This window comes from Gouania willdenowi, chromosome 18 (assembly GCF_900634775.1).
Source record: "Gouania willdenowi chromosome 18, fGouWil2.1, whole genome shotgun sequence".
In the NCBI taxonomy this organism is placed as follows: domain Eukaryota; kingdom Metazoa; phylum Chordata; class Actinopteri; order Blenniiformes; family Gobiesocidae; genus Gouania; species Gouania willdenowi.
Genome location: NC_041061.1, coordinates 15,294,205 through 15,316,120, shown reverse-complemented (window position 1 = coordinate 15,316,120; position 21,916 = coordinate 15,294,205). Strand labels below are relative to the sequence as shown.

The 21,916-nt window shown below is 39.8% G+C and overlaps 1 protein-coding gene across 7 annotated transcripts in view; it reads right to left on the bottom strand.

The window, feature by feature from the left end:
* LOC114480066 (nuclear factor 1 B-type-like) overlaps positions 1-15,331 on the bottom strand; it is a 79,351-nt gene extending 64,020 nt beyond the window's left edge. For 6 of the 7 annotated variants that reach the window (XM_028473861.1, XM_028473866.1, XM_028473862.1 and 3 more), the window contains exons 1-2: positions 13,191-13,315; positions 10,476-11,007 (exon numbers count right to left, since the gene is read on the bottom strand). In XM_028473861.1, the coding sequence (XP_028329662.1) occupies positions 10,476-11,007; positions 13,191-13,217 (559 nt within the window). In that variant the 5' untranslated portion in view covers positions 13,218-13,315. Of the gene's footprint in view, positions 1-10,475; positions 11,008-13,190; positions 13,316-15,207 lie in introns of those variants that run through there. The other variant, XM_028473864.1, reaches the window with a different exon arrangement.
* Between the last annotated feature and the right edge of the window lie 6,585 nt (positions 15,332-21,916).

Sequence of the window (21,916 nt, the reverse complement as noted above, 5' to 3'; positions counted from 1 at the left end):
TCACGCGCGCGCACACACACACAAACAGTCTTTATTGAGATGTGAGTACTTGTATAAACATAGACAAGCCCCATTGAGGGTCCCGGGCTAGGTCAAACAATAAGAGGGGGAAAGTTGCTGGACGTTCCTCACAGACGGTGTGTACAAAATCCAATTATCAGAGCCATGGCATTAACATTCCAACAGTCTAGCAGGTGACGACTCCGTCTTTTCAGCCCCCCTCCTCTCAACCGCCAGCATGGGACGGAGTCTCCCGGCAGCACCTCAACAATACACACATGCAGGCTTCTTCAGTTCCCCCCTTTGCCCTCTGAGATCCCCAAGTATTGAGACATATACAGCGGGAGGAAAGGCAAAAGAGAAGGGGAGGAGTGTGGGTTCCACCAGCGACACTAGTCTTTTCTTCAGGAGATCAGCGCAAACGGCCTGGCAGGCAGTATCAGTCAATGGGGCATTCTTCTCCTTTCTGTCTGTTGGTGAGAATATGTTGATCGCTGATAACGTTTGCTTTGATTGCCATAATGGGAAAACTACTTTTTTGTTTAGGGCATTTGCCACTAAAACAGTGCGGGCTTTGTAAACTCTTGGGTGACGTTCGTGGCAAGACAAGATGCTGATTTGAGAAGAGAAAAAATAAAGGTTTAATGGTCAAAAGACCCAGATTCCGCTGTTATTGGCTACTGTGGCTTTTTAATGGTTTTTAAATAAAGTCCGTGCCTGAGGAGGTATCAGTAACATAATGCACACAAAACACACAACTGGAATGTAGTTGTAATAGTCCGAGTTGTTAAACGACACCCTCTAATTTGTATAATTAGCCTCTGTACCTTCCTCTGTTACAAATCCCTCTGCTACCAGCAAGCTCCAACAAACGCTCATCATTAACAGTTTTTTGCTTCACATGTAGTCCTTATAATTACAGGAAGGGTTATATGTGATTATGTACATGTGATACACAATGCCTCTGCCTAATGTCATGCCCTGTGCCCTTGTCAGGTCATATATAAACATATCTGGCCCCGTTCCCTCTTTCCCACATGTAATCCTTTAACTCCTCATTTAATAGGAGAAGACTGGAAAAGATGTGTACAGAAGACTAGGATAAAGAGATTTTCAATTTGGGATTGTATTTAATCAAACAATAAACTGATAATTGGAAAAGGACATGTTATGACTTTCTTTTATTACAACTCAAGTCCATAGTCCATAGTGTGTATTTTATGTTATCATTTTACCTTTAATCAGGTATTATACAATTTGACATTAAGTGGCTGTAACTTAAGAGTATTAAGTGAAACATTTTTTTTTTTTTATGGAAAATCCTCATCCAGTTTAAAGTAAATAAGTTGTGCTTTGTCCTCCAATAAACCTCCTTTTGTTCCCTCTCTTCACCCTTTTTCAATGTCTAACTGTCCTTCATTGTGGTGGGATGTTAGTCAAGTGTCTAGTGGTTTCCTCCATCCTCAGCAGAAGCCGGCCCGTGCTTAATTATTCTTGGACGGCAGATGAAAAAAGTAAGTTCTTTTCATTTTTTTTTTCCACTGGCTCAGCAGCAATTTCCCCATTCATAATAGCTGGCATAAGTTTCGGTCTGCCTGCCAGAGATCACACCCCAACCATTATCATTTTCCTTCATCCATTTACTTCATTCAAGTCATGAATTTGGCAGGAACCTAAGCTGCTTTACTAATGGATGTCTAACATTCAGCACCCTTCAATTGGAACCCGTCCATTGCTTTGTTTTGTCATTTAAAAAAAATAGTAAGTAGATTAATAATTCTAATATTCACCAAAATCAATCTGAACTGCTGGCGTCATAATTTGTGATAACCAAGAGGATCGCTCACGAAACTCTTCAGTAAGAAAATGTTTTATTTTTCAACAATTTGCAAAGTTAAGTTAATTTCAAAAGTTAAGGAGAACCATCAAAAAGTGTGGGGGAATGTTTTCTTGCAATAGTAGGTACTATTCCTGTAACACTTTAAACCCATTAAAGGGTCGACTCATCTCAAATTTTACGATACAGCCGTATATTATCATGCACCTGCTGCACCACCAACAGACATGCATCCAGAAACTCTCTTCCCGCCCACTCATTTACCAACCACCGTGTAAATCCATCACCTGCATCTGCATGCATGAATTCTAATCAATAGCTCAAAGCCATGCAAGCTGAATAGAAGCACTCTGCAGATGCACAACGTTCGCTCTGGCCAGCAACGCAATCCAAACGAACTCCAGCGTAACACACAAAAACCCTGGCTCTCTCACATCAGGAACTGGGATCCCCAACATGGAAACCATCAGAATGGCTTCAGTAAGACTCAAACAGTGTTCACCAGCTCCCATCCGAATGGAGTTAATGGCTGGCTAGCATAAGAAGAAGAGTCTCTGGGGCAGTGAGAGGGACCAGAGGATGGCTGCACTATGGATTAGGGCCCCACAGTGGTCTATTGTTAATTGGGCGCCATGTGTGAAAGCTACAGAGAGATTAGTTTGTACAGCTGCTGCCATTTGTCATAACTGCTCTTAACAAGACACATATGGCAACTCAAGTTAGAGCCAAAAGTTTTACAGAAAAAGGAAAAAAAATGTCTGGTGAGTGTCTCGAAGGTAATAGAAACAGAGCACTGGAAGCAATGAAGATGTTCTCGGGAAACACCATACAAAATCAGCTGCCACACATGATGTTAAGTTTGGGCATTACTCATTTAGCCATCTGTAGGTCAACTGGGTTCATTTTCCAAAACGGCTCAAATAGCTATGTTAAGCCATTCCATTGCCTGATTAGGCAAAATTCAAATAATCTGGGTTTGTTTTATTACACAAGCAGGATATAGATGCGACAGAGATAACAAGAGCACAAATGACCATGGAAGCCTGAATACTTCTTATTCAAATTTCCTATGTAAATGCCACAAGGTTTACGTGAGCAATGGTAAGCTATTTTTTCCAAGTATCCACAGAGTAATTGTGGGTTGTAGGTACGCGCACATGTTGGAGGCCTAATTACAATCTTGACATGGTAAATCTGGAACAAGCTTTTAAAGGACTCTCACTTTCCATTTTTTCCTGAGAAATGTGACAAGTTCCTTAGTGTAAATGCAGTCTTTGGAGCAGATGAGTAATAGTCGGGTAGTAACTATTGTGTGGTTTCTACAAGCAAGTCATGTGAGTGCAAGTACATGTCTCCAAGAGTGTTTCTTAGAGTCCGTGCAGCTTTACAAGCTGGAGGGTTTACTCCAGGTTTGGGAAGAATTCTGATGATCAGAAGTCAGATCACACAGGATTTCAGTCCACACTATGGTAACACAGCCAGTTCTTTCGCAGTAAAACTAACAGGCCCATTGTGCAGGGGCTGCAGTGGGCTTCTATCACACACAGTCAACAGTGCTGACCAAGCCAGAATTTGACACCAGTAGAGGCATTGAAAACATTAAAGTTTATGCTTTTAATGTTTAGTTTTTTCACAAAAAAATGCTGTTCTTTACAATTGAAAAGCCAGGATAAACCATGTGAACAAAAAATATGGAGCTACATAAAGCTTTTCTATGTTAGATTACTTGTTGTGAATTGAATCATTTAAAGCATGCGGACACTTGTCAACTACAATGACAAAGGTGGCTGCTAAAATACATTTGGTATCCCAATAAAAAAAAAGTAAGCTATAGAAATTGTATCAGGCAAGGTCAACTGGGACAGGAACCCCAAATTATTTGCCCAGAATATGAGTGAACGTCTCTCAGATGGCTTTGGAATCCCCCAGGACAAGCTTTGAGGTCAGGAACTTGGATATCTGGTTATCAACTCCACATGTAAGAAGATAATTGAATTACTTTTGTTAAAAAGAAAAAAAGTGAAGATATATGAGAATTGAGTGTTGTTAAATATACATGCAATCTTTACTGGCTCGCAAGTTAGTTTATACATTTGGGAGCTTTTTGAGAAGTCAGCCTGACATATGTGAAGGAGGAGTGGAAGCTTTTTGGCTTGCTTTGACAACTCAATGGGGTGCTGATGAATCCAGCCCAAACAGGCCATTCCCAAGCCCCAGACACCATATCCCCTCTTTGACCCACACTAACATTAGAAAGAAATCCTGCCGGGATTCACCCCCGTCCAATAACCACCCCAACCCCCAAATAACAACATGCCCACCCAAAAGTACATCTCGCACAGCACTGCGATGGCGGGCCCTTTCTTTTTCTGTCCTGCTCAGGTCTTGTCGAGCCGTCACAGTGATGGGCCATACTGTACAGACAGACAAAAGAAGAGACAACCATCACTCTGGGCCACTGATCGGCCCTGTCTGGACTGAAAAGACTTTGATGGGGCAAAGCCGGGCGGGGGTGTTGCAGGGAGAAGTTAATGTCTCCTGGGAAACCACTCTGATTGTCTGTCCCTTTCCAACGTTCCCCCATGCTACCCCACCTACTAACCCTTCCTATTTTTTTCTTCCCTTCATTGGTTGTTTATAAGCCTCCATCAAGGGTGAAGGGGACAGTCTTTTGCATGAAAGTCTCCTTCTGGCACTTGAGGGTGCTTTTCTCCTGCCTGCCTTGAACAAAATGCAAGGTCAAAAAACATCTTCACACCAATTCTCTTTGGAAGACTATTGTCAGAACCTTCTTATCCCTCTTTTCACTCCAGAGCTCTCTGTCTTACATGGGGAGTCTAGCAGGCAGATGGGACAACAGTAAGTTTTTCTTGCACTTAAATTAGTTTAAAGGCAAAGAAGAGAAGGCAGCCATTGGTTGGAAAAGCTCAGGAAGCAGCATTGTAAAGCAGGACAGTGAGGTACGGTGTGATGCCTGGGATGAGGGTGAATGTACCCATTTGTCTTCATTTGGTTGGACTGGCAGACAGGGTGGGGGTGGGGAATCTATCAGGGTGGAATGGGAGGTGCCACTCCTCCAGTCAAGTGGCCTCGGGGGGATTTGAAATGCATTTGGGGTCCTTCCCAAAGCCTGGGAAAGTGTTGGGAAGCTGAGATCTTAACCCTAGACTAATGACACAAACTGCAGCCCTTAACTAAGCATAGCCTGAAACTAAAAAAAGGAGAGTCTCCAGCTGAAATACTCAAAAAAGCCTTTTCAGCACAATGCTCTTGCTGTACAATGCCAAAGAAAGGCTCTGTCTCATTTTTTTTGACAAACTGTGAAACAAGCAAATTAAACACACTGTTGCGAGGCAAAAAAGAAAGCCGTAAATTTCGTCAAGAAAGAAAGCATCCAAATTTTTCAGTGGCCTCTGCTCCAAGTTGCCTTGTTTCCATGGAGATTTATGTACACAGGGCACACAAAAGAGGGCTAAGGAGGTAACACGGCCTGTTTAAGCCTTGAGGTATTTGCTCGAGCAAAAACCCTGCTGCTAATAACACAAGCCTCATACTGAGCCAGGCAACCTGGTTGCACTGCACCCAAGTCAGTGTTTGAGAGAGAGCAGGAGGGAAGGGAAGGAGAGCGGAAAGTCATATCTAGAGTGCAAATGAGCAAAGACAACAGCGAGGGTTTGAGAAGTACAAGAAAGACAGAAAGAAAGACAGAAAGAAAGACAGAAAGAAAGAAAGAAAGAAAGACAGAAAGACAGAAAGAAAAAAGAAAGATAGAAAGAAAGAAAAAAGAAAGATAGAAAGAAAGAAAAAAGAAAGAAAGAAAGAAAGAAAGAAAGAAAGAAAGAAAGTGCAACAGCATTTATAGCTCCTGGGTTAGGAGAAGAAGGATCGGGAAGACATTTAGTGGGAAGCGGAAATCAATAAGGCGAGCGGTGAAGCTGGGAGGGAGTTCTAAGTGGATTAGATTGAGAGAATGTGTTCGATAGGTTATGGCTCTGAGAGAGAGGTAGCCAGACACCGCAGGCTCTATTGCATACTAATAAGGAAGCGGAGTAGAAGCTAAGCATAGGGTGGTGCGGTTAACCGTAAAGACTCTAGCAATGTTAGAAAGGGTTTTTCCTGAGATTTGCAATTCACAATCTTGCTGAGGTTTTGAGAATTTTAACTCTTTAAATCTATGTCCGAAACTGGAAATTTATCTCAAACTTCCTTCTTGCAGACTGACTTCTCAAAGCAATCCTAAACATGAAACAAAGTTGAGTAACTTGGCTTAATTCCAAAAATTTGAGTGTAGTCTTGAACGCTGTCTGCTTACACGTTTAGTTTCACATTTCTGGCATGAACGCAGCCACCCCTTCTCTGGCCAAACACTGAGCCCTAGGACAGCTGTCATGTTCAGAGTCTTGGGATTGAAGCAAAGCCAATAAATGAGAATTGGAAAAGAAAGTGGAACAAGAGAAGTGAGAAAATCTGTTAGAGTGATTCCTGAAGGTAGAGGAGCGATAGGTGAGAAGTTGTGCCTCGTCAAAGGTCATTCATTTGTAGTGACCTGACCAAATGCTTTTTAGGTAGTAGCGCGGAACACAAGTTGCAAAAAGTCTTGCCCAATGCAGATTAGTGTGCAAGAGGGCAATTGGCTGCCATAAAAGATATTACCTGCCAGAATACACTAACTTTGGAGGACCGGAACATGGGTATTGGAGTGAAGAAGAGTGAGATGGGGGAGTGGGAGGGAAGTCAGCCGTGCCTACTCCCCCTTACTTAGGCCACTGAACCAAGAGACCACCAACTAGAGCAGAAGCAGTGGCAAGAGAGCAGAGACAAACAGTTGCCAAGAGACCACCGGTGATTCTGCGACCGCTGCGGTTTGACCCCGATTGAAGATGTCAACAAGGGGAGCTTTGGAGCTGCGCCCCACTACAACCCCAACCCCCCCCCAGGCACAAAAAAATGTCCTTCCTCGACGTGCCCCCAGAGCCTGCACGTTTTCACTGATCTGCTTTGCTCAATTAAACTTCAGAGGACGCCCTGCCACATCTCGTTGCAAAGGTCACGACCCGAGGGCCAGAGGTTAAGTCTGGCGATTGTAAAACAAGGTCTCCATTAACATGGCGGCATGCATTCGGAGGTAATCCATCCATTTCCACAAACTATCATGATGGTGTGAGAAAAAAACGACCCAACTACCTTAGCAAGGGGGGAAAAGTCAAGGTAATGATGTTTTATGGCCGTGTTAACTTTCTGCAGCAGAGTAATGGGAAAACTGCTTGACCTTGACTTCTTTAGCCTCCCACTGGACTACCTCAGCAGTTTTTTCCTGTCACTGCTCAGGAGAAAAATCAACAGACAGCTACTAAAAACCTCTTTGTACTGTTATCTTATTCATCAGGAATTAAGTATTTAAAAGTCACCAAGATTTAAATGAATTTCGACCTTTGTGTAGTGGAATTTGTCCTGCTTATTTTTATGTTGGTAATTTAAAACTTCCTAAATTATATTCCAACCAAAGTTCCTGCAATTAAAAAATGTATTAGGAAAAAAAATAGATCCATTTAGGTAATGATTTATTTTTTTTACCTGTAATTTTTTTTCATAACAATTTTTCAAGGATTAGAGCATTAAAGCTTTTAAAATGTTTTTTTTTTTTTTTTTTTATAAATCAGCTATTTATAATTCAGTCAGCTAAGAAGATTCATTGTTGAACTTGAAGCAATCATGCAAACACTAAAATATTGAATCTCTGCTTTTCTTGAGCAAGTGGTGATTAACAGCTTAACAAAACCGGATAGAATTGAAGCCTACAGAGCTCTGACATATCCTAACATGTCGATCACCTCCATGCATCGTTACAACTGCTCCATCAGGCTGTCAGAATGGATGCACAGAATATGAATCCAGGTGGTGAAAGGTAATGATACCATGAAGAGGGAAAAGACAGCAACTCCATTTTTTTTTATCTGATAATGATAAAGAGAGCATTAGGGGGTCGTGGCAGCGCGCGTATGAATGTCTATGTGTGTGTGAGAAGCCAGGGCCTTGTGTGTGAATGCGGCCTGCCAGTTGGCACAATGAATGAAACCCCCCCACACACACTATTGGCCATCCCCAGCCCCCTGCTTCCCAGCGGGCATTCATCTGGGCATGCACATGGGTGCTCAGCCCTGGCAAAACGCGTCTGTGCCCCTGAACAAGGGGGCCGAGTGCTCTCTCAGAATTCACCCGGGACACTCGTTTGCCAACCCGACGACCTTTCTCAGGCACAAACCAGCCGGCAAGCGCACACAGGGCATGGGCTTTTATTTTTTTCAACGCAATAAATAAAGAAAAAAAAAAGGTGGAGATAAATTTCTTTTGAAGCGAGTTGCTAAAAAGCCCAGTTCAAGCTTCTTTCTTTCTTTTTTTATTAGCATTTGCACTAATGCCAGACTCCGTTACAGGCAACAGTCGTTTGCTACTTTTTTGTGTTGTGCTTGAACGTTTGTTTGGTTTCGTGCAGTTGCAGCAGAACAAAAGAAGCGGCTTTCATTCGGGCCGCCGTCGAAACAACTTTCCAACGTACCCACCGCATTGCGGATGCCAACCAACGAATCAAAGGCATGCTGCAAGCAGACAAAGAGGGTTTGATGCCAACCTCGGAACCTCCGACAACCATTACTGGTGATCCGCCTGCTTCCCTGGCACCGTGCAAAAACAAAATGGCGGCGCACCAAGCTACCCCAACATGGCTGCATTGTCTGGGTTTGCAAGGGCTCTGCTCGGATACGTGAAGAAAAGGAAAAGGGAAGCTTCGGCGCGTGGTAAATGAAAAAAGAGAGGATGGGTTTCTCTGTGTGATCACAGGAGAAGAATTCTATTCTGGTTTTGCCAAATTTTCAATCAAGACAATTCTTCTAGGACGGCGGTTAATGTTCGCTGTGCTTTTTTAATTTAAGTGGAATTTGGTCACATTTCTGAACTTTCAACAGTAAACTACTTAATAATGTGCACTTCAATCCTCAAGGGATGCATTTTCCTTGAAATAATAGCTGTTCAAATACCGCACTTTATATATAAGGCAAGCTCAGACTTGTCGTCTAAATGGTGAATACTGCGTGAAAAAATAAAAAAGCGCCATAAGAGTGTTCAAGTTGTTAGTGAACAGTTAGAAATGCAGCAGATGCAAAGCCGAGAAGCGGTGGCATCCTACAAAAGACACAAAAGAGGGTCTGATGCCAACCCCGGTGCCAGTGGCAACCATTATTGTCTACGTGCTGTGCCTTCTGCTTTCCTTGGCACTTATCAAACACAAAATGGCGCTCAGGGTTTGATGGTAATGAGCTAGCTATACCACCACCATCTCTTCTTCTGTGCAACGTTTTGGGGCATTATTACTTTAGATTATTACAACTATCGGTTTGAAATTGGAGAATTTTAAATCTAAAACCACACAGATTGGACTCAGGTTGGTTGAAGGACAACAAGAGAATGTGCATAAATAAATAAAAAAGGAACATATAAAAACATGTAGACATTTCTGAACACTAGACTCAAGTTTAATGTATAAAGCAGAATTAATTATTACAAAACGACATCTATATGGGACGATGTCATTTAAAGTATTTTTTATATATTACAGTATGATTCAAATTCCTATTTTTCCTAATGAAGTGTGACTGTGAAACTCCATTTATATTGAATGAGGGAAAGAATATCAAATTTATTTTTCTAAGAACGTTTATTTAAATTATGTTTCTTATACTTTCCTAAGTGTGTCCTTTCTGAAAAAGGGATTACATTTTCTCTTGTACTTTTTTTTAAAAATAACTAAAAATACATATTTTAATAAAAATAACAACAGTGTATACAATTAATTAATAATAGCACGACTTAAATGATGAATGTTTCTATAACACTATGTATGTAACCATCCATTTGTTTTATCTCCTTCTAGCACTTGGCACCATTAAGTCAGTCTTTGATGTAAAAGAGATCAGCTTCTACGGGATTGAGAAATGACAGGGATTTACACCAAATTATTTTTTTCTACTGGTAAATATAAAAAACATGCTAAAAATATCACGTAATGTGATTTACACGTTATAATAAACATTGTTGTTTATTTCTGATTTCATGCTTTGCACTGTGCTGTCTGTACGATGAGAACTGGAAGCTTTTAATGTCTTTTATTTTTTACCATAAAATGGTTTGATCTCAGTGCGTCTGATTCAAAGTCGAAAGATATAGTCATAAATGCACAGTTTATCCAACTCTAATTTTCCAACAGTATGCACATTTTGTGTTCGTGTGTGTGTGTGTGTGTGTGTGTGTGTGTGTGTGTGTGTGTCTGTTATCCTATCAGCTTCTGCAATGCGTTAAAATGCATTTCTAATTAAACACACACTTTGTTTTTGTCTTGTGGGAAACAAACAGTGGAATATAATGTGTATTTCTGCTCTGCTGACTAATGCGAGTCATGTTTGTTTATTTCTTTGTGTAATGTAGAGGCGAGTTGAGCCAGTCTCAGGGAACTTGCCAAAAAGTAACACGTGTCTGCTGAATTGGCCAAAGTATCATTCACACACATAGGCATTATTACACACACACACACACACACACACACACACACACACACACACATACAGCATGAGTAGTAGGAACATACCTTGGTCCTGGACATAGTAAGCTAGAAACAAGTCCAGCTCCTTGACCGATACTGTTATGTGGTGTGGCTGGACACAAAGTGCTGGGTTGGTGCAATGTGGAGACTTGACCAGGCGCTCGCCGTCCGTACTTTCCAGCGGGATGCCTTTGAAGAGAATGACCATCACCAGGTCCAGGCGCCAAACTTTGTCGGCCTGCCTCAGACAGTCGATTCGGCGGATCTTGCCCTTCTGGTCCGGGTTGGACACCACGCAGCATGGCGGCTTCTTGCCCGTCACGCTCAACACAAAGTCCTCCCGGTACTCCTGTCGAATGTCCTTCCGCAGCTTGGCCAGCAACCTGGACGCCCATTTTTGTTTGACCTCGGGTTTCTCGCCGAGGAGCTCGTCCTTGACCGCGCGCTCTTCGTCCTTGGACATCCTCTTCTCGTGCTTTTTGAAATACTTGCGTTTTCGGGCCTGGAGGTTGAACCACGTGTAGGCGATGGCACGGACGTGAGGGAGAAGTGCCTCGATGAAGGGATGAAATTCATCCTGAGGTTCACAGTGTGGAGAGAAGAGGAGAAATGTAAACAGAGGAGAAGAAGACAGGGTTTGTTCGGCTGAAAATCAAGAAAATTTGACTTGAAATTTAAGAAAAAAAAAAAAAAAAAGACAATCACAACATTAGTCGCAACGTGTATGTGGTGTTGCTTTTAAATCAGTTTTTACCATTCTGTGATGTGCATTTTCAGAGTTTACTATATACACACACACAGCTCGAGGCTACGTGCAGGATACCCCCCCACACACACACGTTTTTCTTATCAAACTATGCATTTCACTGTAAACTCGGCTCATGTTCACAGAGTAAAGCTGGAAGCCCATGAGGCGGCGGGATGCAGCACCCTGTAAAGGAAGCCTAGCAGATTCCTGCACTCCGGATATAAAACACACAGATAGAAAATGAGGAGAGGAAAAGCAGAAAAAAGAGGGGGGGAAAGAGGGAAAAGGCCGCACATAAAGTGAAGGATATTTGCAAAGGTGGAGTTAGAACTTGAAAAGAAATTCATGCCAAGTCATTTCAAGCATTTGCAGTTAAACAGATGGAATGGTGCTCGCTCAGCTTCATTCCAAAAAGTGATGGTAAGCGAGTGGAAATCAAATCCGGAACACAGTTTAACAATACATCCTGAAAATATAGAAATTTATAAATAAATTAATACATAATATGTGTAATATATAATGTAAATTTTCAAAAGCAAATCTGCGTCGCAATATTTTCTTTTACTGGTATTTTCAGAAATATACGTCATGCAGAATTTACTTTTTATCCACTTTTAATTATTTTCTATTTTTGATTTAATTCTAAATTGTACTATTGCAACTTTTTGCCAATTTAGCGTCATCTCTTTCCCCACTCATTTCTCCTATAAAGTGTCCTCACTGTTTGAAATGCACAGGACGCACTGGATGATTTAGGAATCATCAGACATTACAGCTGCTCCGAGTGGGGAGGGGAAACGTTAAATTAGCTTTGTTTAAGTTCATTAAAATGTCAAATTTAATACGTATTTGAAGCCTTCCCTTTTCAAAAAAATAGGCTTTTGAAGAGTTAAAACCACATATTGTTCTTTGACTGTGGGCAGCCAGGCAAAGCTGGCTGCATGGGAAACCACAGGAACCCAGTCCCGAACTGCTTCACTGGGAGAAGCCACATTTGTGCTCTGAACTGCAGGGATGTCAAATTACTCTCAGTTATTGAACGGATGGATACACTTTTAATTCTGCACAGATTCTTATGTCTTTTTTAATATAGGGATGCGTGTCATCTCGACAAGGTTAGGCATCTCTCACTAGAAAATTCACACACATTCACTGATTATTTTCTCGTCACTTTTTCCTGACAGAGTCGCCAATTAAATTGACAAAAGTGATGCTCAACGTCCCCGGGGGTGACAGTTTCTAAATTCCTTCATACTTTTGTCTGCTTTGAGAATAAAAAAATAAAAAAAAAACTTCAGAAATCTTCTGTTTAATTGTTGAACCACATTGATGAAGCCAAAAATGCTGATAGATGACTACTTGGCCGGTAAACGCTGCACTTGAGCCGAGGCCATAAAAAGCACAATCCTCTTAAGTACAAACTAAACTACATCTCAAGTCAATCACTTACTAATGCCAAGTAAAATATAAACAGTCCAACTGAGTCAGCCAAAGGAGTCAGACACTGTGACCCAAGTAGCTTTATCTGGCTTTGGCTGAAAAAAGTTTGGGTTTGAATTTTTTATATATATATATATATATATGTGTGTGTGTGTGTGTGTGTGTGTACACAATGGGGAAAGGTAGGTGTGTGTGTGTGTCAGGGTTACAGGAGGACGCAAAAGCCTAATTAAGCAGCCAATTGCCCAAAAGTGCTCTTTAAAATTTCAAGTCATTTTTACGCACGGATTTACGCACGGAGTAAAAGACAAAGTGTGTCTTTTACACTTAATAAAAATAAATTTGTATGATAAAAAAAAAAAAAAATTAATAAGGAAATGAAAATATTTATTTGAAGGCACAAAACGCGCATTTTGTGTTTAAAGGCATGAAATTTAAAAACATGTAAAAAAAAAAAAAAAAAAAAAGTTCATGCGTAAATAATTGATTGAAAACAGGACGCTTAACTTTCCAAGTGCAGAAAAAGTGTTAATTGTGTGAGAAATGAGAGGAGAAAAAAAAAAGAGACAAACCTGAGTTAGACAGATGGGGGAATACATGACGAGTCGGCTACACAAAGTGAATGTACATGGACCGATTCCTCAGATCACGTCTTTTTTCTTTCTTTTTTTTTATCGCGCCATTCCTGGAACCCGACGCGCACCGTGCGAACCACCGTGGAAACAGCTATCCGCGTAAAAAGCCAGAGGAATTATCCCAGCAGAGCATCCAAAGATTGTCGTCACCGCAGGAGGGAAAAAAAAAAAGAATTTAACGCAGGAGCTTTAAAAAAAAAAAACAAAAAAACAAAAATTTAAAAATAATTGTCAACTTGGAGAGGATCGAAGGTGGCGTTGGTGGTGGAAGCCGGTGCGTAAATAGTCCCTCTGGCTGTGTGCGCGTCAGTGCGCGCTGATGTCTCCTTTAAATAATAAAAAAAAAGAAGTAGCGCGACACGGAGCTTCCGACCGTGTGATGTTCACCAAAACGTGATGTGAGACCGAGCGGTGGTGCTGCACCTTTGGTCCTGCGCGAATCCAGCAAATCAGACCCAACTTTTCCTCTTTTTTTTTTTTTTTTTTTTTTTCACCCACGTAATTACACAGTCACACTCCTCCTCCTCCTCCTGCTGCTGACACACACACACACACACACACACACACACACACACACACACACACACACACACACACACACACACACACACACACACACACACACACACACACACACACACACACACACACACACACACACTTACTTAATGGCTGCAGCCACTGCATGAATAAAAAAATAGGGTATTTTATTACAATAACCGCTCACCCCCTGTGCCTTGAAGTCATTTCCTATTATAATCCATTCCCATTAATATAACCAACATACCTTTACTTTAAACGCTTTAGTTAAGTAACCAAAAAAGCTCAGTTTCCACTGGAGGTTTATAAAGTTAGTGATAAATAACAGTGATTAATTTTCTAGAGCAGACGGGTGAATTTTATGTCATTTTTGTAATTTTTTTTTTTTTTTGAAATTTTGTGTATTTCCATCGTGCTATAGTGCATGTTTCTGAATTGTTTCATGTTTTTGTAGTCACTAGAGCAGACATGGGCAACTTTTATGTGGTTTTTGTTCTGTTTGCCTATAATTTGGCATTTTTCTTGAGTAATTTTGTGTATTTCCCTTGTATGTTTTTTTTTTTTTTTTTTTAATTCATTTTTTATTAATCTTGGGGGCCGCACAAAATTAGCCAGAGGGGCCACATGTGGTCCCTCACAGCCAGTTGCCCTTGTCTGTTCTCTAGAGAAAATATCTAATATTAACCCAAAAAAAATGAAATTTTTGTGCTCCCCCCCCCCCCCCCCCCCCACCACACACACACACAAACACCATCATGCCTATAAATAAAACATGGCAGTTGCTTATTATTCTTTAATTGTATGTAATTAAACACTAAATTACTTTTCAAACACTTTTTTTTTTTAAAAAGTTGTCCAACTAGAAAGTGATGCACATTTATGAAACCAGATATGAAAAAAATAAAAATTGAAAACTTGTTTTCCTCACTGATAAACATATATATATATATTTAGTTCAATTTATTACATGATAATGACATTTAAAGGTTATAATTGGGCCTAAAAAGGTTGTAATTATATTGATTTATATGACAACAGGAACCTAAATGGCTCATCACAGCAAGATAACTGTTTTTTGTTGGTTTAATATTGGATTATACAACTATGTGTATGTGTGTGTGTGTGTGTGTGTGTGTGTGTGTGTGTGTGTGTGTGTGTGTGTGTGTGTGTGTGTGTGTGTGTGTGTGTGTGAGCTAACTTGTGTAAAGTTTGACAGTGTGTGATTTGGCGGATTATAAAGGGGACAGTGGGACGTCCTGCCACAGGCTGCCGGAGGAACCTGTGCCAACTTTAGCACGTCTTTGTGCCAGAGTTTAATAACAAACGCTAACCACAAACAGCAGCAGCAGCAGCAGCAGCAACAACACTAACCAGCGTCATAAAGAAGAGAGTGTGCGGGTCCACGTTCACGTACCATTGCACTGTACTGCATGGGTTAATGTGGGGTCCTGGAGCCACAGCAGCCGGTAGCTTCACATTTCTCACGCTCAACTTTGAGCTTTGGAGGCTTTTTTTTTTTCTCTCTCCCGCAACTGCTCCAAAAAAAAAAAAAAAAAAAAAAAGAAAGAAAAAAAAAAAAAAAAGTCAGCACCGGAAGACAGCTCTTGGCAGATAGCGTCGAAAAGAAGTTAGCAGCACCTCTGTTGTGTTTTTTTTCTCTGCCTTCCTTCCTCTTCCAGGCTGCCTCTCTGGGATGGTTTAGTGGGCTTGTTCAGTGCAGTTGAACGGAGTCCAGAAGAGGCTGAGGTTTGGGCACCGGGTCGGTCTCCGCCTTCACTTTCACTGCTGCGCTCACTGCCGCCCTGCGGCTCTCCGCAGGACCGGCAAGCACGAGGAGAGATTACCCACTGCTTCCTCTCAGGCTTTTCAAAGTAAAAAACAAACAAACTTTGTTTTAGTACTATTTAGATCTGTGGTTTTCAACCTTAGGGTCGTGACCCAATGTGGGGTCAGCTGGAAGTCAATCAGCAGACCCGCGCGACCCCGAAAACTGGAACAAGTGGGTCAGAAAATAAATGGATGAATGGATATTTTTTTATTAAAAATGTTTTAGATTAATTATCATTTTTCAAATTAAAACACCATCACACAACATCAAACAACTGTATTCTATACTTTCACTTCCTAAAACATAAATCTAGTTAAAATACAGTAGGAAAATAACTGAACTTGTGCATGTTGTCACTGGAGCGCGACTCGTAACACTTTATCACAAACATCATCAAAAAAAAGTAATTTTTAAAAAAAGTTTCTGGGGTTGCCAGAAATTTCTGATATCAAAATGGTGTCACGACCCCACTACTTCCTCTCGGGCTTTTCAAAGTAAAAAAAAACAAACTTTGTTTTAGTACTGTTTAGACCTGTGGTTTTCAACCTTAGGGTCGTGACCCAATGTGGGGTCAACTGGAAGTCAATCAGCAGACCCCCGCGACCCTGAAAACTGGAACAAGTGGGTCAGAAAATAAATGGATGGATGGATATTTTTTATTAAAAATGTTTTAGATTATTTATTCTTTTTCAAATTAAAACACCATCACACAATATCAAACAACTGTATTCTATACTTTCACTTTCTAAAATATAAATTGTAGTTAAAAAAAAAAAAAAAAAAAGTACAGTTGAAAAATAACTGAACTTGTGCATCTTGTCACTATAGTGTGACTCGTAACTATATCACAAATATGATCAAAAAGTAATTTTTTTAAAAAAAATGGGGTTACCAGAAATGTCTGATATCAAAGTGGGGTCACGACCCCACTAGTTCCTCTTGGGCTTTTCACAGTAAAAGCCAAATTTTAGTTTAAGTACTATTTAGACCTGAGTTTTTCAACCTTGGGATAGAGACCCAATGTGGGGTTCACCCAAAAATCAAATAGGATTACCTGAAATGTCTAGTAATTGATGAAAAACAAAAAAAATTCTGATTAAAATTATGTATTTTTTGGAGCTGTGCTAAGGTAAAATCTTTCTGGAAGACGGTGAACACAACCATAAATGACATAATGGGCTATGCTATTCCAAATAACTCTATTGTAATGTTCCTATGGAACATTGAAGATGCTGTGCAAATAAAAGGCAGGTATCTGATTAAAATTTTACTTGCAAAAAAACCATTACCAGAAACTGGTACATAGTCAAATCCCCAAAGAAAGAGCACTGGTCTGAGATCATCCAGGAAATCTACAGTATATGATGAAAGAGGTGACTGATAAACTAAAGTTTAAAGGACACCCATGAAAAGAACTGGCAGAAATGGACTGTTTACAAAGAAGCGATGCCAACAATTAATGAGATCACTTGAGAATGACTAAGAAATACAATGTACCCAGGAAATGCCCCTGAAAATGTTTACCCTTTGTAAAACTATTGTACTTTGTAACATTTGCAAGTTGTGTTTGTATGTTATACATTGCAAATATACATATTTATATATATTTTTTTTAAAAAAAAACTCTTCCTCACCCACTGCGGGCGGTCTCTTTTTCCTTCAAGCTCGGGTCCTCTACCAGAGGCCTGGGACCTTCAGGGTTCTGCGCAGTATCTTTGCTGTTCCGAGCACTGCTCTTTTCTGGACCGAGATGTCTGATGTATTTCCTGGGATCTGCTGTAGCCACTCTTCCAGTTTGGGGGTCACTGCCCCGAGTGCCCCGATGACCACAGACACCACTGATGCCTTCACCCTCCAGGCCTTCTCCAGCTCTTCTCTGAGCTCCTGGTATTTTTGTAGTTTCTCATGTTCCTTTTTCCTGATGTTGAAGTCACTTGGTATTGCTATGTCAACCACAACGGCTTTCCTCTGCTCTTTGTCCACCACCACAATGTCCGGTTGGTTCGCCATTACCATTCTGTCCGTCTGTATCTGGAAGTCCCACAGGATCTTAGCTCGGTCATTTTCTACCACCTTTGGAGGTGTTTCCCACTTTGACCTTGGGGTTTCCAGCCCATACTCTGCATAGATGTTTCTGTACACTATGCCAGCCACTTGGTTATGGCGCTCCATGTAAGCTCTCCCTGCCAGCATCTTATACCCTGCAGTTATGTGCTGGATTGTCTCAGGGGCCTCTTTGCACAGTCTTCACCTCTTGTCCGGTGTTAGATCTGGGCCTCTATTGCTCTGGTGCTCAAGGCCTGCTCCTGTGCAGCCATGATGAGTGTCTCTGTGCTGTCCTTCAGTCCAGCTCTGTCTAGCCATTGGTAGGATTTCCTGATATCCGCCACTTCAGTTATGCTTCGGTGGTACATCCCGTGTAGGGGCTTGTCCTCCCATGATGGAACCTCCGGCACCTCATCTTCTGTTCCCCAATGTCTGAGACATTCACTGAGCACGTCATCTGTTGGAGCCTTGTCCTTGATGTACTTATGGACCTTGAATGCTTCATCCTGGATAGTGGCTCTCACACTCACTAGACCTCGGCCTCCTTCCATACGGCTAGCGTACAGTCGCAGGGTGCTGGATTTGGGGTGGAGCCCTCCGTGCATGGTTAGGAGCTTTCGTGTCTTAACATCTGTGGTCTGTATCTCATCCTTTGGCCAGCTTATTATTCCTGCAGGGTATCTGATTACTGGCAGGGCGTAGCTGTTTATTGCCCGGGACTTGTTCTTGCTTCTTGCCATTGAGCTGGCTTCTGAGGAGATGTCTTACTCGTTGGAGGTATTTGGCCGTAGCTGCTTCCCTTCGAGGTTGCCATTTGCTTGTGGGATTCCGATGTACTCGCAACTGTCCTCAATGTCTACTATTGTTCCTTGTGGGAGTGAGACCCCTTCTGTGTGGACTACCTTCCCTCTCTTAGTCACCATCCGACCACACTTCTCTAGTCCGAATGACATCCCAATGTCTGCGCTGTAGATCCGGGTGGTATGGATCAGTGAGTCTATGTCTCGCTCAATCTTAGCGTACAGCTTGATGTCATCCATGTAGAGGAGGTGACTGATGGTGGCCCCGTTCCTGAGTCGGTATCCATAGCCAGTCTTGCTGATTATTTGGCTGAGGGGGTTCAGCAGTGGGGACAGGGCATCTCCTTGGTATATGCCACATTTGATGGAAACTTGTGCAAGGGGCTTGCCATTGGCCTCAAGGGTGGTTTTCCACAACCTCATCGAGTTTGCAATGAAGGCTCTTAGAGTCGTGTTTATGTTGTATAGCTCCAAGCATTCAATGATTCAAGTATGTGGCATTGAGTCATAGGCTTTCTTGTAATCAATCCAGGCAGTGCTCATATATATATATATATATATATATATATATATATATATATATATATATATATCACTGTAACCTCGCAGCTTGATTATTGTAAATATCTGTATCATATTTGTATATAATTTGTATATTTGTATTATTATTATTATTAACTACTGTAATGTGTGTGTATCTGATCCTTATTTTTAACAGTCTTTTACTTAATAATACACTATTTAACGTTTATTCTTTTTCGTCTTTGTTAAACATTTTATTCTTTTATTTGTGATTTTTTTTCTCAAGTGGTTGTAACGAAAGCTATTTCCCCTGGGATTTAATAAAGGAATTCTGATTCTGATATACATTTTTGTAATTTTTAAAATATTATTCAATTTTCAAATCAAAACATCACACAATCTCAAACAACTGTATTCTTTACTTTCACTTCCTCAAATATAAATCTAGTAACAAAAATAAAATACAGCAGAAAAATATCTTGTCACTATAAGTGCTACTCGTAACACTATGTCACAAACGTGATCAAAAAGTAGTACAAAATAAATAAATTGTGATATCAAAATAGGGTCATGGCTTAAAAAACTGTTGTGAATATTGGTGATGGACACAAACCATATTTGAAAACAATTTTTCCTTTCAATTGAAATTTAGATTGTAGATTTATACTATCAGGATTAGAATCGATTTTCTATTCGCAGTAGAGCCAAATAAACAACAGGAAAAACAATAAAATTAAGTTAATACGTCACTGATCTATGAGTCTGTTATTGAACTTTAATGCTTCCATTTAAATCTCTAACTTTAGCCTCTATCCACATTAAACCCCAGGTACCATCAAATAAAGATGTATGGAACGCTCTCCTCTGGTCAGTGTAGGAGAGTGTTTTATACTTTTATTGTGAAACTATGTATTTCCTGTTCCAATGAACGCTCTGTGTGTTTCTCAGTAACTCGACACGGCTGTGTTTCGTAATAGCGTTTACATTCTGGCCTCCCATTGGTCAGCGGCAGCAGGGGCCCCGGGACTCTGTACCCTGGGCCCCTCACTTCCGCTCCACTGACGGGCAGTTTGGAGCTTGACAGGAGAGAGAGGACACACTCCAATACTACTACTACTAATAATAATAATAATAATAATTATTATTATTATTATTATTGCTTTAGGAATTTTCACCAGGCATCCACGTTTTTAAACATGCTCCGACACGTTTTTAGAAATGATGTATTAAAATACAAAAAGCATGTCTGTTTGGCTCTTTACATTGCCTTTAAAGTTGTATTAATATAATTGTGAAAAATATGATGATGATTATTATTATTAAAAATATTACTAATATATATTATTATTTAACTTATGGACAAAAACACATTATAATGGTTATTAGGTCATCTGTACATTAACGTGTCAGTGTTTTTAGTTTGTGTATATATATATATATATATATATATATATATATATATATAAAGTGCAGTGATGTCGCAGCACTGCAGCAGTAGCAGCTCTGGGAGACTCTCAGCATTTCCATTACTGCTGACTTCTTGCAATATTGGCAGAAAGGAAGGACCATCACTTGGATGCACACTATACACTTTAGACACTAGTGCAGCCTCCAAGAGTAGTAGTCAATGTGATAGTATGAAATGTTGGAACCAGGCTTAGGTAACACATGTTAAGGCTGGTTCACAAAGGTGAATATTTACAGTGAGATGTAAAGTGTCTAAAATGCCAGTGCAGCTATTAAGGCTATTTTCTGCAGATATTTTCCTTACATAACACAGTTAGAAATTGATTATCTAAGCATGTGTTTGTATTGTTTTTTTTGTGTAATATTAGATATTCATATCTTTTATTAGTTTTTAATAGTGTCAAGTGTAGATCATTACATAGCCAAAGCCCACTGTTGACGTGAATCTACTGCCCCCATGTGGCCATTTTTATGAATTTCTTTTGGAGAAAATGTAAGGTTTTACATAAAATATTATATATATATATGAAAAGATAAATTATAAAATTTAAATTAAATTAATAATAATAATCAAATCCCGGTTTAAAGATCAAATTGTGATATATTATACAAGCATCAAAAGTGACAGATGCTTTTGAGGGATACAATTTTTTTTTTTGACAGATTGCTGCTGATAAGTAATGTCATGTTTTTTGTTTTTTGTTTTTGTGGTTTTTTTTTTTAATATATTGATTTATTTTCGTAATCATCTTCCTGCATTAATTCATAAAACTCCAGTGATCCCACCCAACAGTAGCTTTTTCTTCCACTAGATGGCAATAAATCACATTTTCTTTGAAAAAAGACTTATTTTGGTTTGTGAAGTTTTGTACACAGACGTATGAACACAGTTGGAAAATGGTTAAAAAAAAAAAAAAAAAGTGTGCATTTTATGTTTCAAATAACCAGATTGTAAACAGGGTAAGGAAACAGGCAGTCAACCCCAGTTTTAGATATAGAAAATAAAGTTGGAGCTGTCAAATAATACACAAAAAACCCCCAAACAAACATAAAGATAAAGGATATAATTGATTATGAACCAATAACTCAACATACGTTAAAAAAATAAAGTCATTTAGTGATTGCAAATGTCAAAAATAGTCATGAGATAAAACATTTTCACATCTGTAATGCAAATTGGACACTTTTAAAAACTTTAGAAGTGAATGCTGGGTTATTTTGATAAAAAAAAAAAAAAAAAATGTAGCAGAAAATTGAAAAAAAGAAAGAAAAAAGTTCAAATACATATTAAATTACCTAAAATAAAATAAAATTAACAAAACTAAGCCAAACTAAAAATTAAATGAAATTTAATAAACTAAACGAAAAAAAAATTAAATTAAATAAAACTAAAACTAAATTAAATTAAACATTTGTATCATTGCTGACTATTTCCTAATATGTTCCCAGTCTATAAAGTC